At 42.6% G+C, this 16,722-nt stretch overlaps 1 protein-coding gene across 1 annotated transcript; it reads right to left on the bottom strand.

Annotated features, from left to right (window-relative positions):
* Positions 1 to 2,630: 2,630 nt before the first annotated feature.
* nxt2 (nuclear transport factor 2-like export factor 2) lies at positions 2,631 to 14,891 on the bottom strand. The gene is made up of 4 exons (XM_048544800.2): positions 14,752 to 14,891; positions 13,905 to 13,991; positions 9,027 to 9,171; positions 2,631 to 3,164 (listed from the first exon to the last, which is right to left on the bottom strand). Exons 1-4 carry the CDS (start codon positions 14,764 to 14,766, stop codon positions 2,986 to 2,988), a joined length of 426 nt encoding a protein of 141 aa, XP_048400757.1. The 5' UTR covers positions 14,767 to 14,891; the 3' UTR covers positions 2,631 to 2,985.
* Between the last annotated feature and the right edge of the window lie 1,831 nt (positions 14,892 to 16,722).

The raw sequence follows: 16,722 nt of genomic DNA, 5'->3' as shown, positions 1-16,722 counted from the left end.
ATCAAATTCAGTTATTCTTTTTACATTTCTGTCTCAATTCCATTTGTAAAAGTATAAAAGACAGTTTTAACTAATTGCTTTAAAGGTTAATTTCTGTTATAAAGTGTAAAAGTATACAGCTACTTCTGCTGTTAGCACTTTGTAATGAAAGGACTGTGAACAATCTATTCTGTTCAGGGTGTAAAGGAAGGCTTTTCCTAAGACTAATTAACTTTCTCATCCAGATTTAAGTGTTTTTATCCCCCAGTGCTATATATACTTTGGTTACATTTGTGCCTATCCTCTATGTTGAAAACTACATCTATGAGTTTCTGAAGAATCTTTAATTAGAACCTATTTCTTAATATTGTGAGTAACTCCAAAGAAACAACAATTTACCACAAAATAACTTTAGCTGTTGTTTTTGCAGCTGCTTAGGGAGTTAATCTAGCTGGTTCACATGCTGAGGCTCATTCATTTACTGAGGTGATCATCCTTTCACTATTTAAGCTGATATCCATTGCTTGTCTATCCTTAGGCATCCTCTTATCAGAACTGTCTCAGGTGGTTACTTGCAGGGGCCCCTTTGCTGACCTTGGAGTAGTCCTGTTCAAAGGTGCCACTATGTTTCACTGTGAGCAGGCTGTTTAGTTTTGCTTAGCTTCTGTTTGACATTTGGTAAGTCGGCATGGGCCGTTTAGTATGGACAGGTACAGGTCATCCCCACACTGCCAAATTTATGTTGATCTGGCTATGGACCAGTCTGGTCTGGGATCATAACATTGCTACAGCAATGCATACCCGGCTAGGTGCTATTAATCATAAAGGATAATGAGGCAAATAACTGATTACACCAGGTTTTCATTAATGCAACAATAAGAGGCAGTCTATAAATTGTTATTCAGTACAATGTCATCTAATTTTTTTTAGTCTCATCACTGATCGGTCCTTGTATTAGGTCCGGATTATTAATCCGGATAGTGTAAATTCAGATATCACTTCATCAGTTTAAGAATTTTTGAAATCAGAGCCTGGTAATTAAAAAACTAATATCAATGGAACCTGGGGAAAAAAGTCCAAGTAATTCACTAATCCCTTGGTATGGAAGGAAACCTACCATTTACCGGTCTTCAGGTCCACAACAAACACCTCAGTAAAGCAGTCTCCTAAGTAGAGAATGAATTGGTCCAATAAATCCATCAAGTTTTTTTTAAAAGGATAGTAATTAATGTCAACCTTATCAATGGTACCAACAAATAAAATAATTAAATATACAGAGTGGCTAGGATTTTAAGTGGAAGGTGCTTTTGTACTGCTACTTACAAAATGGCACCTTTTATATCGTCATCACAGTGCAATTTCAATTAGTCTGTCAATCCAGTTGTGGCAAAATTGTCAGACATTCTTGCTGCAGAATAGAAAATCCAATGTAAAGTTGCCCATGACAAACAGAAGTGGCGACTGATAATTCCAGATTAGCCAAATTCCTGGACACTTTTCACATGTCTGCATCAACCAACCAGCTCAGTTAAGCTATTTGACAGCACAAAATCAAAGGCAAGCCTATAGCAATGGCTGCAAAAAGATTTTGCCCAAATCCTAAATGAGTATACATCAAGAGACATTTTTAACACTGATGTAATCAGATAGTTTTACCATTGTTTACCAGATTGCTCTTTAATACTTAGATGAAACACGTACTGGTGATAAACAAAGCAATAAACCCATCACTTTTATGTCTTTACAGATGGCACTGAAATGTGGTTGTTATGATTGGAAAGCCCAAGCAACTACTTGCTTTGGGAGTCTCAAGGCACTATTCATGCATTAGGAGGCTAAAAAAACATGCCTGCAAGACCTCCAGCACTTTTGAGGTCTGAATCAGGAAATTGGACAAAATGTAACAGAAGATGATCAACCTGACGGCACCAAAGAATCTGGTGAATGCCTGCTGCTCATTAGCCTGTTTTCCCAGCTGAAGCTGCAAAGTCTGTAGAGATTTCGCAATACAGCTGAAAAATAGAAAAAATGCTCAACTGTACTGTAAATATGATGCAACTCAGCCTCCTCTTGAGGTCCTCAGCATCGCAGCTGCTATGATATCACGTGATAAGAAGTGGCTGGAGGTCATAGATATGGCAGAGGATGTGGGCTTTGACAACAGGTAGAACCCTCATATTAGATAAAATAGGAAAACTAGTCCCAGATTAATTACACAGTACAAGAAACATAATTCCATCAGGTTTGTGGGGGATACCAAATATACCACCAAACTGAACATCCATGCATGCAGGTTGATAATTTTATGTTCCAGTACAAATATTATTTTATATTTATAATGCAACCATATTGTTTTGAAATTTTGCCTCAATGATTGAGGAAACAAGCTATATGAAAGGTGTGTGTTGATTTTTTTTTGCTTTGATGTGTTATATTTTGTTCAGCTAGAAGACTAGCAATACTCACTTTCTGAGCCGATACAGGGATGTCCATTGGAACATGATGCCAAGGGTGACCAGCATTAGTACAACCACAAGCAGGGCAGGCTCAAGTTGCTAAATAGCCTGGTCATATGCCCCAGCAAACACAGGGAAAATGTGGAACAATGCATTAAGCATAAATACAGAACCTAAAACATGAGCAATACAAGATCAGGAACGAATTAGTTTATTTACTGAAGTCTGTTTCAAACAGCATGGTATATAAAGCAAGTGAAAACAATGATAATATGTGTCAGATTTCAGATTAAAATCACAAATTATAGACCTCAGAGTATGCTGTTGTCAAATACTATCTACAAAACACTGATTATCAGTATCAGATGCAACGGCCATAAGCTTCTCTATGAGAGGATGACCCAAGGTGTCCTTTCTCCCTTTTTGTTACTTCGGTCACAATGCTTCTCACAGTTCTTGTACTTATTATTCCTTAGCCTTTTCCACCATTTACTTTCAAAATAAATCCAAAGCAGTGTCAATTCATCACATTCCTATTTAAAATTACGAGTTAACTGGCCCAGTCCTGAAAGCGGAAACAATCACTTGCAATTTTCCACACTGTATTTTGTGGGGTTACTTGCGCTGTAAGCAAGAAATTTTGATTGAAGTATCGCTGTTTATTTCCTTCAAATTTCACTGTTCCACAGGTGACCACAAGTACAGTGGTCTGCCCTTGAGTAGCTTGTTCTAGGGAAAGAGAAAATAAAAGCTTCACCACAACATGGCTGAATCAGGAAATCACAAAATAACCTTCAAGCTGAACAAAGCTGACAGTTACTCAATTGTTAGATACACAATTTTGCTAAGAGATGATTGTATCTCTTTTTAAACACAATAGCATTGAACACTACAGAAATTTCACAGTGGAAATCTTTCCTTCAAAATGCTTTGCTTTCATATTTTTCTTGACTTTAAATTGGTTTTCACTCAGAATCAAACTCTTGGAAGTACAATGCTTGTTGCCTGGTCTTTAATACACAGGTAATTTTTGACAGGTTACAACAGCACAATGCAAAAACCAAGAAAACCAATCATTTAGCTGCCATCCCACTATGCCTTACAGAACATAATGGAAAAAAAATCATTGGAACTGAAATTATTCAGGTCAGTGTGCAGAGATGGAGAAGAGAAAAATACAATGAACCCCATTCATCTTTACAGCCAATCTCAGAAACAGGGAAAAGTGCTGTCATTTGTAAAAGTAAAGATCAAAACGTTAGACATGACAACTATTGTTCCCTTGGTACAAACGTGATAAACTGCGTTGAACACCTTATCTTGACAACACAATGCCTTCAAAAGTGTACATTTTGCAAACACCCGAGAAATTTGTTGGAGAGCTAGATGATCTGTAATCGTTCTGCCACAAGCAAAAATATTAGTAAAATATATATGCTTAGCACTCGCTGGAGTGCAAACAAACTAGCCCACTGGTAGGCCACTTGCCTTCTGCTCTTAGAGACAAGGTAACAAACACTAAAGTATCCCACGAACTCATCAAAGAACAGTTTTTCTAGTATTAATTGAATCCAGGAACAGAGACAAAATAAGCAAGTGTTTTTATAGAACATAGAACAGTACAGCACAGAACAGGCCCTTCAGCCCACAATGTTGTGCCGACCATTGATCCTCACGTATGCACCCTCAAATTTCTGTGACCATATGCATGTCCAGCAGTCTCTTAAATGACCCCAATGATCTTGCTTCCACAACTACTGCTGGTAACGCATTCCATGCTCTCACAACTCTCTGTGTAAAAAACCCACCTCTGACATCCCCTCTATACTTTCCACCAACCAGCTTAAAACTATGACCCCTCGTGCTAGCCATTTCTGCCCTGGGAAATAGTCTCTGGCTATCAACTCTATCTATGCCTCTCATTATCTTGTATACCTCAATTAGGTCCCCTCTCCTCCTCCTTTTCTCCAATGAAAAGAGACCAAGCTCAGTCAACCTCTCTTCATAAGATAAGCCCTCCAGTCCAGGCAGCATCCTGGTAAACCTCCTCTGAACCCTCTCCAAAGCATCCACATCTTTCCTATAATAGGGCGACCAGAACTGGACGCAGTATTCCAAGTGCGGTCTAACCAAAGTTTTATAGAGCTGCAACAAGATCTCACGACTCTTAAACTCAATCCCCCTGTTAATGAAAGCCAAAACACCATATGCTTTCTTAACAACCCTGTCCACTTGGGTGGCCATTTTAAGGGATCTATGTATCTGCACACCAAGATCCCTCTGTTCCTCCACACTGCCAAGAATCCTATCCTTAATCCTGTACTCAGCTTTCAAATTCGACCTTCCAAAATGCATCACCTCGCATTTATCCAGGTTGAACTCCATCTGCCACCTCTCAGCCCATCTCTGCATCCTGTCAATGTCCCGCTGCAGCCTACAACAGCCCTCTATACTGTCAACGACACCTCTGACCTTTGTGTCATCTGCAAACTTGCTGACCCATCCTTCAATCCCCTCATCCAAGTCATTAATAAAAATTACAAACAGTAGAGGCCCAAGGACACAGCCCTGTGGAACCCCACTCACCACAGACTTCCAGGCAGAATATTTTCCTTCTACTACCACTCGCTGTCTTCTGTTGGCCAGCCAATTCTGTATCCAAGCAGCTAAGTTCCCCTGTATCCCATTCCTCCTGACCTTCTTAATGAGCCTACCATGGGGAACCTTATCAAATGCCTTAGTGAAGTCCATATACACCACATCCACAGCTAGACCCTCATCAACTTTTCTAGTCACATCCTCAAAAAACTCGATAAGATTTGTGAGGCATGACCTACCCCTCACAAAGCCGTGTTGACTGTATTTGATCAAGCCATGCTCTTCCAGATGGTCATAAATCTTATCCCTCAGAATCCTTTCTAACACCTTGCAGACGACAGACGTGAGACTTACCGGTCTGTAATTGCCAGGATTTCCCTATTTCCTTTCTTGAAGAGAGGAATTACATTTGCCTCTCTCCAGTCCTCAGGTACGACTCCAGTGGAGAGCGAGGATGCAAAGATCCTCGCAGGTGGTGAAGCAATTGCATTTCTCGCTTCCCAAAGCAGCCGAGGACAAATCTGGTCCGGGCCTGGTGACTTGTCAATCTTAATGTTTGACAAAATTTTCAGCATATCAGCTTCCTCTATCTCTATCCATTCCAGCATGCACACCTGCTCTTCAAAGGTTTCATTCACTACAAAGTTCGTTTCTTTCGTAAAGACAGAAGCAAAAAACACTCATTTAGGGCTCCCCTACCTCCTCAGACTCCACACACAAGTTCCCTATGCTATCCCTGATCGGCCCTACTCTTTCTTTGACCATTCTCTTATTCCTCACATAAGTGTAAAATGCCTTTGTGTTCTTCCTAATCCGTTCTGCCAGGCCTTTCTCGTGCCCCCTCCTGGCTCTCCTCAGACCATTTTTGAGCTCCTTCCTTGCCTGCGTGTAATCCTCTCTAGGTGAGCTTGACCCTAGCTTCCTCCACCTTACATAAGCTACCTTCTTCCTTTTCACAAGAAGCTCCACCGCTCTCGTCATCCAAGGTTCCTTTATCTTACCCCTTCTTGCCTGTCTCAGAGGGACATATTTACTCATCACTCGCAACAACTGTTCCTTAAACAGTCTCCACATGTCTATAGTTCCCTTACCATGGAACAATCACTCCCAGTCCATGCTTCCTAACTCATGTCTAATCGCGTCATAGTTTCCTCTTCCCCAATTAAATATCCTCCCATTTTGCCTAATCCTCTCCTTCTCCATAGCTATGTAGAATGTGAGGCAGTTATGGTCACTATCACCAAAATGCTCTCCCACCACAAGATCTGATACCTGCCCCGGCTCGTTTCCGAGCACCAAGTCTAGAATGGCCTCTCCCCTCGTCGGCCTGTCAACGTACTGCGTTAGGAAACCCTCCTGAACACACCTTACAAAAACAGCTCCATTCAAATCTTCTGCTCGTAGGAGGTTCCAATTCATAAATAGGAAAAAACGATAAAGGGAAACTAAACAACAAAACCAGACCATGGACACAATGAAGAAAGCTGGTTTGTCCTTTCCAGTTACAATTTATTTTTCCAGAGGCAATTCAATCTTTATTGCTTTTTTGCTGAGGGCGAAGGGGAATGGGGGTGGTGACATAGCGGTAATGTTACTGGACTTCAAACCAGGAGCACAGGTTAGAACAGAGGAACATGGCTTCAAACTCCAGTACTGCAGCTAATGGAATGTGAATTCAAATCATGTATTTAAATATCACGGTGAACATTAAATGACTATCAGGGAGGGAATGGCCTAGTGGAATTATTGCTGGACTGTTAATCCAGAGATCCAGATAATATTCTGGGGACCTGAGTTCAAATCCTGCCATGGAAGATGGTGAAATTTGAAGTCAATAAAAATATCTAGGATTAAGAATCTTGTGATGACCATGAATCCATTGTCAGAAAAACTCATCTGGTCCACTCACGTCCTTTAGGGAAGGAAACTGCCACCCTAACCTGGTCTGGCCTACATGTGACTCCAGAACCACAGCAATGTGGTTGACTCTGAAATACTCCCTGGGCAATTAGGGATGGGCAATAACTGCTGCCTAGCCAGCAATGCCTTCATTCCATTAATGAATAAAGGATTGATTGCCATTAAACCACAACTTATCCCATGTGCCGAGTCCCAACGTCCTTCCAGAAAGGCCTACCAAGCCACTTAGTTGCACAGATAAAGTGTGAAGCTGGATGAACACAGCAGGCCAAGCAGCATTTTAGGAGCGCAAAAGCTGACGTTTCAGGCCTAGACCCTTCATCAGAGAGCTCTCTGACGAAGGGTCTAGGCCAAAAACATCAGCTTTTGTGCTCCTAAGATGCTGCTTGGCCTGCTGTGTTCATCCAGCTTCACACTTTGTTATCTTGGATTGTCCAGCATCTGCAGTTCCCATTATCTCTGATCACACTTAGTTGCACAAAATGGAATGTGAAATATCGCCTGCTATCAACCAAGATGGAAACAATGGAATACTTAGCCCCACTGATGCTGGAAAATCTTCCTTCTAACATCTGGGCTGGTGCCAAAATCAAAAGAGCTGCCTCACAAACTAATCAAGCAACAGCTTGACATAACCATACTGTACAATGTCCCAGACACTGTCACTACCATACCTTGGTGTGTCTTGGCTCTTCAGTGGATCAGACCCACCAGAGGCAATGGCAGAGGTATAGTCAGGAGGGAGGTGCTCTAAGAAACCTCAACATTTGGATCCCAGTCTCAAATATATGCCAGAGAATCAGCTGATTACCACACACTGCTCTTCCTTAGCTGATGAATCAGTAATCTTCCCATGTTGAATACACCGGAGGGTGCCAAGGGGACCAGGTGTAGTCTGGGTGAAGGAGTGGCTCAGCCACACCAGTTCTACCCAATTCCTAAAAGACAGAGCTATCAGACGGAGTCTGTGGCAGGTAAGAAGGGAACCAATGGAAGATAAAAACTTACTTGACCTCATTCTCACCGATATAACTGTCATAGATACATGTGCACATAAAAGTATTGGCAGGAGTGGCCACCCATACAGCCAATGCTTAGGCCAAATCCTGTCTTCACACACAGGATACCTCCAAGTGTGGCACTTAACTCGTGCCACTTATAGTGGTTCGGCCAGCACAAGTAACACAAAACTGGGCACTTATGAGGCACTACGGACATTCAGTAAAACTTTATCCAACCACAATCCAAGACCTCATGTCTAAACACATTTAATGTTTACAATTTACAATTACCATCAAACTAGGAGATCAACCCTGGCTCAATGAAAAGTGCAGGAAGGTAAGTCAGGAGCAGCATACCTAAAAAATGAGACGTCACCTGGTGAAGCTACAACGTAAGCCTAATTGCATGCCAAACAGCAAAAGCCACATCTCAGACAGATCGAAGCAATCCAAGCTCAGACTTAAGCTTGGCAGTCCTGCCATATCTAGTCCTGAACAGTCAGAGATAATTAAACAACTGGAAGGGGAAGTTCCACAAATGTCTATAGGGAAGTCTAGCACAGAAGAGAAGATTGAACCATTTGTGATTTTTTTCAGCAAGAAATGATTAGTGAATGATCTATGACAGCTTCCACCCCAAGTCCTCAGTGTCACAGATGCCAGTCTTCAGTCAACTTGATTCACATCACATGATATCAACAAGCAAGTGAGGGCACTGGATACTGCGAAGGCTCTGACAACAGGTTCAGGACAGCCACAACACTGGCACCTACTCAAAATTTAGAAAATTGTTGTTGGGCAATTATGGATTATCAATAAATGCTAGCTGAGCCAGTAATGCCCACATCCTGTAAACGAATGAACAAAGAAAGCAGTAAAGATGAAAATTCATGGGCAATCCACACATCTATTTTTCTTGTTATTAAAGGTATGAACAACTTGCAACTTAAAAAATATTCAGTACTGCTGAGTCACTGCTAAGGTCTCTGGTACAGATTCTATTATTACTGAATCTAGCAATTCATTACATTTATACTTGATTCAGTTCTCATCAGGAGTAAATGCAGCATACCATGAACAGGTTGACAATCCAGCATGTTTACTTGAAATTCACTAGAAGGCAACATTTCAAAAAATTCAGCGAGTGCTTGATGGCCTGATATTGCATTCCCATTCCACACTAAGTTTGCTGTATCCAGGTATAATTTTGTTAAGACCTAAGAAGAATAAAATCAAATGTAATGTGATAAATGCTAATTTTTAATAGAAGGCAAACATTTGGGAAATGCCGATCATATATAGGAAACAGTTTAGCAACTTCTTTTCCCTTGAGGTAACTAATGAAAGAATGCACTGAGTTGTGACATTTACAAAGCTGAGTTCTACATAACATTTTAGTAGGAAGGCAGGATGAAACTAAATGCATGAACCATGTGTAAAAACAAACCCAACCTCAACTTTCAACTACTTAAGTGTCTATTCTTCAGATGAATCTCAGCTTCAGCATGGATAATGGGATGTTGATAAAGACAGTGAAAACAAGCAAGCACATAACAAATTCTGGAAAAATTAAAATGACCAAAAAGATGCTTTGAAGTTAGGAAAAACTAAACTGAAAACAGGGCACAAGCGTGAATAGAAGGAACAAAATCGGAGAGGAAAAGAAAAGGACAAAACTTCTTTAACAAGCACACTTTTAATTAAACAAAGGTCAACACTGGCAAAATTACTCCCTGGGCTGCAGTTAACACTTATAACATACTGGATGGAAATTTCAGATGCTACACAGATCAAATATTAACAATTGGTAGCTCAGGGATCGTAGAAATCCTTGGAACTGCGAGAGACAAGACATGCCTGGAGAGACCACTTGCATGTTAAACAATATCCAGCAACCTCCAATATATAATTATATTTATTGCACCAATAACTGGGTGGCATGGTGGCTCAGTGGTTAGCACTGCTGCCGCACAGTGCCAGGGAACCGTGTTCGATTCTACCCTCAGGCAACTGTCTGTCTGGAGTTTGCACATTCTCCCCATGAATGCTCTGGTCCTGCATGCACTGTAGGGATTCTATGGCTCTATGATTCTACAATCAATTTTGATTTTAAGTTCAATGCATATGGCCTCAATTAAGGAACCTTCTAAGAAAATCCTTCCTTATTGCATAATTGACTCTTCAATTAACACTGCAACACCATTTCTTTACAAACCCTCCCCTGCTTTGAAGATTCTATGCTCTAGAATGAGTTGCCAACCCTGCCCCACCCTCAACTACAGAAAAAATATATCCCCTTGTTAACCAGCACCTTCAACTCATCTGCCTTACTTGCAAAAATACTTGCATTAAAATAAGTGATATTGATCCTTGTCATGCTCCCTTGTGTCTTAACGTGCGTAGATATCCTGTATCTTTCGCACTGATTTGATTTTCATTCCAATTTTGTCTGTATATCACAGAGGTGGGGCGGGGGAGGGGGGAGAATCTCATAGAAACCTATGCAGTTGTAACAGGACTAGGCAAGACTAGGCAGGAAAGATGTTCCTCAGAGAGTGGTGAGTGTGTGGAATTCTCTGCCACCGAAAGCATTTGAGGCCAAAACATTGAATAGTTTCAAAAGGAGGTAGATATAGTTCTTGGGACCAAAGGGTTTAAAGGTATGGGGCAAAAGCAGGAAAACAGTACTGAGTTAGCTGATTACCCATAATCATATTGAATATTGCAGCAGGTTCAAAAGGCCAACTGGCCTATTCCTGTTCCCATTTTCTATGTTTCTACGGATGACTTGGAGGGGCCAAATTCTTGAAATGTATAGAGGACAGCATTGTAACACATTACATAGAAACCCCAAAAAGACAGGGGATGGTACTGGACCTAATTTTGGGGAACACAGCCAGGCAAGCAGCAAATCTGTCAGTCTGGGAGCACTCTAGGGAGAGTGACCATAACTCTAAGATTTAGGGTAGTTATGGAAAAAGAATTCTATTCAAAAATGGTGAACAGGAGATTTTTTTGGTTGTGAGAGCTACTCTTGGTTTTGAGGTTTCTTCAGTGCTCAGCTGGATTTTACTCACTTCCTTGGGGTAGTAATTGCTATTTTTCTTTTGCAAGTTGAGCACTGTTTTTGGAGCTTTATGAGAAAAGATCAAAAACAAGGATACGTTAAATGGGTCGAAGCAGAGTGTTTTGGGAGAGCAACCATGTGGCAAGTTTGGAAACTGAAGAAGTATACAATGCTCAGAGATTGGCTTTTCATGAAGCAGCTAACCTGTCTAGTTTCACAGGTATAGAATTAAGAAATTGCATAATGGCTCTGGAAATCAGGTTTTACTGAAATAACAAACAATCATTGCACCTTCACAGATTACGTGGGAGATCTAATATCCAGTTTCATGTTCAGCTGTAGAGGCATCAGTAATTTAAACAAAAAAAATCACTGTCTGAAACTAAAAACGACAGCATTTGGTCCTTCAACCTGATCAGCTAAGTGTTGATTTTAAGACATATGCAACTTTCAACTCAGTTTTTTCTTTGTAAATCTATAATAATGAGTAAGGTGAGGGCTTTCTTTAAAACTTATGTTATATGCCTTTCGATTGACTTTTAATGTTAAGGATTGGAAGGTATCCCAGAGCAGTGTTTTTGAGTTGTAAGACTGTGCTAACACTGTTTTTGAACAAAGTGTGTTGTGTTTGTTGTTAGGCAGTTTCTGGGTCTGACATAGTCCAATTTGTCAGCATCAGGCCTGAATCCTTCTGAACCCTGCTGATTCATATACCCATCCAGATGCTTTTTAAATGTTGTAATTCTACTAGCCTCCACCACTTCGTCTGGCAGCTTGTTCCATTCATGCACTGGCCTTTGCATGAAAAAGTTATCCCTCAGATCCTTTTAAATCTTTCCCCTCTCACCTTAAACCTATGCCCTCTAGTTTTCACATGCTCATGATTTTGTAAACCTCAGCCCTCAGCCTCTGAGGCTCCAGGGAAAATAGCCCGAGCCTATTCCACCTCTCCATTTTACTCAAAACCTCCAAATCACTGCAACATCTTTGTAAATCTTTTCCGCACCCTCATAAATTTAACAACATCCTTCCCAGAGAAGGGCAACCAGAATTGTACGTGGTATTCTAAAAGTAGCCTCACGAATGTCCTGTACAGCCTCAACACATAGGAGATTTCATTAGCAAGTTTGCTGATGACAATTTGTTAGTGTGATAAATGGCAAGAAGGAAAGCTTCAGGCTTCAAGAAGTCAGACAGGTTGGATGGAATGGTGGCACATAGAATTTAATCCTGAAACGTCCGAGTGATGCATTTTCAGTGGACTAAACAGCCAAGGGAGTGCATATTGAATGTTTGGACCCTGGCTAGTGCTGGGGATCAATGATATCTTGGTGAATGTATACAAAGATCCTTGAAATCAGCAGGACAAGTAGATAGGTTGATTAAAGCGATACATACAATACTCTTCTTTATTAGATGTGGAACAGAATACAAGAGCAGAAGATTTTGAAGAAGCTGTACAGGACATAGGTTAAGCCACAGCTGGAGTGCTCCTTGCAGTTCTGGTTGCTAAAAAGTCATGATTGTATTGGAGAGGGTGAAGAGATTTACCAGGATGTTACAACGGCTGGAGTGCTTCAGCTTTGAAGAGAGATGACACGGTCTGGGGCTGTTTTCATTAGAACAGAGAAGGCTGATGGTGGGACCCATTTGAGATCTACAAAATTATGAGGGGCATAGATAGGGTCCATGTAAGTCCACACTGAGCCTTTTCCCTCAGTAGAGGGGTCAATAACCAGATGACATAGAGTTATGGTAAGGAGGTGGTTTAAAAGGGATTTGCTGGCCCAGACAGTAGTGGGTATCAGAATTCTGTCTATAAGTGTGGAAGCAGCAGCAGAAACTATCACAACATTTTAGTATTTAGATAAACAGGTGAAACGTAATAACATAGAAGTCTACAAGCCAAATGCTGGGAAATAGGATTAGATAGATATGTGACAGGGACAAAAGTGGCTGAAGGGCATTTTTCCACACTGTAATACTCCAGTAACTAAGAAGACATGCCCATAAAAACCAGGAAGTCTTTTTGGCCACATATGCTATTAACTGACATAAATGGTAACAAAGATAATAGGAACTGCAGATGCTGGAGAATCCATGATAATAAAACGTGAGGCTGGATGAACACAGCAGGCCCAGCAGCATCTCAGGAGCACAAAAACTGACGTTTCGGGCCTAGACCCTTCATCAGAGAGGATCAGATCTCTCTGATGAAGGGTCTAGGCCCGAAACGTCGGCTTTTGTGCTCCTGAGATGCTGCTTGGCCTGCTGTGTTCATCCAGCTTCACACTTTGTTACCTATAAATGGTAACAAAACCTCAGGGAATCTCTCTCCCACTGCAACTGTCTTGTAACCTCTTCAGCCTTGAAACTGCTCGACCATATCCTGAAGCAAACCAGGTACCACAGTCACATCACCTTGCTCAGCACCTGCCTACAGAACCGGATCATCCCCATTGGACTACAGTCTACATTCAAGCCTTCCCAATTTGGCCTCAACCGTGACCACCTCTACACCCAGAAAATTCAGACCCTTCAGAAGCTTTTCTCCCTGCAAGTCCTGAAACAGACACTCACAGCCATGCGCCAGCATCTCCAGGCACTGAAATCCAACCTGCCCCAGCTCAGAACCTCCCTCTCCCAGACTTGCAAAGGACCTCTCCTGTTTTTTCAGCTTTTGTGCTCCTGAGATGCTGCTGGGCCTGCTGTGTTCATCCAGCTTCACACTTTATTATCTTGGATTCTCCAGCATCTGCAGTTCCCATCATCTCTGTTTTTCTTTTCTTTGGTTCTGCTCTGTTGTCTCTCCTCAGTCAAAACAAATTGAATAGTAACATTAGCAGGAAAAAGAAAACTACGTATTGTTCAGAGTGTACTTACTCTCCTCCTCTTGTCCATGGTGTCATAATAAATATTGACAAATTCATCTGCTGCTCTGCATGCCTGGTCCGCATGGGTTTTGAAGTCCTGAAAATTATAATTTTTATGTAGAATGTAAAGATGGAATACTAATTTATGAAATGCAAACTCCACTCCATATGGCTGGTCATCTACAGCACAAAGGTGCGCCTAATGTAGATGAATCACAACAGGGACTGCAGGGTTCTTCGTATTTTTTTCCCCAATCAACCTGTTCAGAGATTATACCACACACCTCTGGAGCAGGTGGGACTTGAATGCAGGCCTCCCTGATCCAGGGCAGGGACAGTACCACTATCAATACACTAACAGGAGAATCTGGGTGAGGCTACCTCACCCATCAGCAAGTGAATACCGTGTACTATGGTGAAAATGTTAGGGGTGGGGAAGGAGGTAACACGAGGAGGGGAAGGGGAGGATGTATGAAGGTGGTGGTGGTGAAGAGTGAGGGTGATGGTGGTGCTGGTGGTGGCGCTGTCAGGGGTTAGGCGGGGCGGGCGTTGTCTGGGGGCCGGCGGGGGCGGGCGTTGGTGCGGGTGGTGTGGAGTGGGGGGGTGGTGGTGGGGGTTGTAGGGAGTGGGGGCGGTGGTGGCGGTGGGGAGTTGGGGCGGTGGTGAGGAGTGGGTGGGGGTGGTGGAGGGGAGTGGGTGGGGGTGGGGAGTCCGGGGGGGGGGGGGTGGTGGGGAGTCCGGGGGGGGGGGGGGGGGGTGGTGGGGAGTCCGGGGGGGGGGGGGGGTGGGGAGTCCCGGGTGGGGAGTTGGGGGGGGGGGTGTTGGTGGAATTCAACGCCCCACGTTTCTACTCTCACCAAAGAACCGGCCATGAAGTGCCAGAGACCGAAGGCCAAGACCAGGCTCCGGGGCCGCCGCCACTTTCCCTTCAAATAAAACTCCGGCTCCTTCCGCCTCCCAGGCACAAACCGTCCGGCTTACCGCTTCCGGTGTACGGCAACGATCAATCTTCCGTCCAGGTTCCTGAAACCTCGGAACCGCAGACTCAGTTCCGGCCTGGTGACTGCTCCCTGTCTGGGAAATGCTGGCAACGCTTCGTGAGGACAGAAAGTCTGGACTTTTAAAAATCACCCTCGCATGAACGAGTGAAAGCCAGAATCATTTGACGAATCATCAGATTGTTAAATAAAAACCGAAAGAACTGCGGATGCTGTAAATCAGGAACAAAAACAGAAGTTGCTGGAGAAGCTCAGCAGGTCTGGCAGCATCTGTGGAGGAGAAAACAGAGTTAATATTTCAGGTCTGGTGAATAATGTTCTGAGGAAGGGTCACTGGGCCCGAAACATTAACTCTGTTTTCTTCTCCACAGATGCTGCCAGGCCTGCTGAGCTTTTCCAGCAACTTTGTTTTTGATCAGATGTTTAAAACTTGTATACAACACTAAAATCAAACTATTTAGAAGTGAGGATGATTTGGATATTATTATGCATTGATATCTGCAAACATAAATTATTTGCTTCCAGTCACACATCTAAACCAGTTGCAGAGATAGTAGGAACTGCAGATGCTGGAGAATCTGAGACAGTAAGGTTGCAAGTTTCGATCCTTCTTCAGAAATTGGTCTGATGAAGGGTCTAGGCCTGATACGTCAGCTTGCCTGCTCCTCTGATGCTGCTTGGCCTGCTGTGTTCCTCTAGCTCTACACCTTGTTATCACTGATCTAAACCAATCTTCTTTCTTCGTAGGTAGTGGGACCTGTACTGTGTATGTCCCACATATGTACTTTTTCTGCTTTTTCAAATTTAATGGTTCTATTTTAGCTTTACTGTAACCTTCAGACCTCTCAAATGGTACACATTGCCAGCTATTCAATAAAACAACTGCAGATGCTGGACATCTGAAACAAAATCAGAAAGTGCTGAAGAGTCTCAGTAGGTCAAGCAGCATTTATGGAGAGAAAATCAGAATGAATATTTGAAGTCCAGTCACTTTTCCACAGAACAGGTGTTATTCAACCATAACCATCACATCACCTAAACAGACTCTCCAGTATCCATGTGCTACACACACTGATAGGGCTGGATTTTACAGGGTGGAAGGGGTCTGATAATTGGCCACATAAGGGTCTCATCTGGCCTAAAGGTGGATATTTGAGTGCAGAACATTATCTGGGTCTCTGGATTAATAATCTAATGAAAACACCACTAGGCTAATGCCCACCTTCACATAGAGAATACCCTCTATCATGTTGTGTGGCATTACCAGCATGCTAAACAGATCTAGCCCCATGGGCATCCATGAGGCACTGTGGGCCATCAATAGCTGCATAATCGTACTCCACTAAAATCAGACCTCGTGACCCACGATATTCCCCGCTCAATGATTACCGTCAAGCCAGGCGATCAACTCTGGTTCAGTGGAGAGTGCAGGCGAGCATGTCAGCAGCAGCACCAGGCATATCTGAAAATGAGGTGACAACCTGGCGAAGCCACCGAACAGTACTACTTATTTACAGCATAGGCAGCAAGTGATAAGCAGAAGTGAGCACTGGAGGAGGAGGCTGCACAAATATCACCATCCTCAGTGATGGAAGAGCCCAGCAATTCATTGCAAAAATTAAAGCTGAGGCATTTGCAGCGATTTTCAGTCAGAGGTGCTGAGTGAATGATCCATCTCCGTCTCCTCCAGTGGTCATAGCGTCCAGGTACCAATCTTTAGCCATTTTATCTCACTCCACATGATATCAAGAAATGAAAAGGCACTGGATACTTCAGAGTCTGTGGTCCTTGATAATATTCTGGCAGTAGCACTGAAGACTTGTGCTCCAA

This window comes from Stegostoma tigrinum, chromosome 15 (genome assembly GCF_030684315.1).
Source record: "Stegostoma tigrinum isolate sSteTig4 chromosome 15, sSteTig4.hap1, whole genome shotgun sequence".
Lineage (NCBI taxonomy): Eukaryota > Metazoa > Chordata > Chondrichthyes > Orectolobiformes > Stegostomatidae > Stegostoma > Stegostoma tigrinum.
The sequence above is the reverse complement of the archived record's forward strand: the minus strand, read 5'-3'. Positions and strand labels throughout refer to the sequence as shown.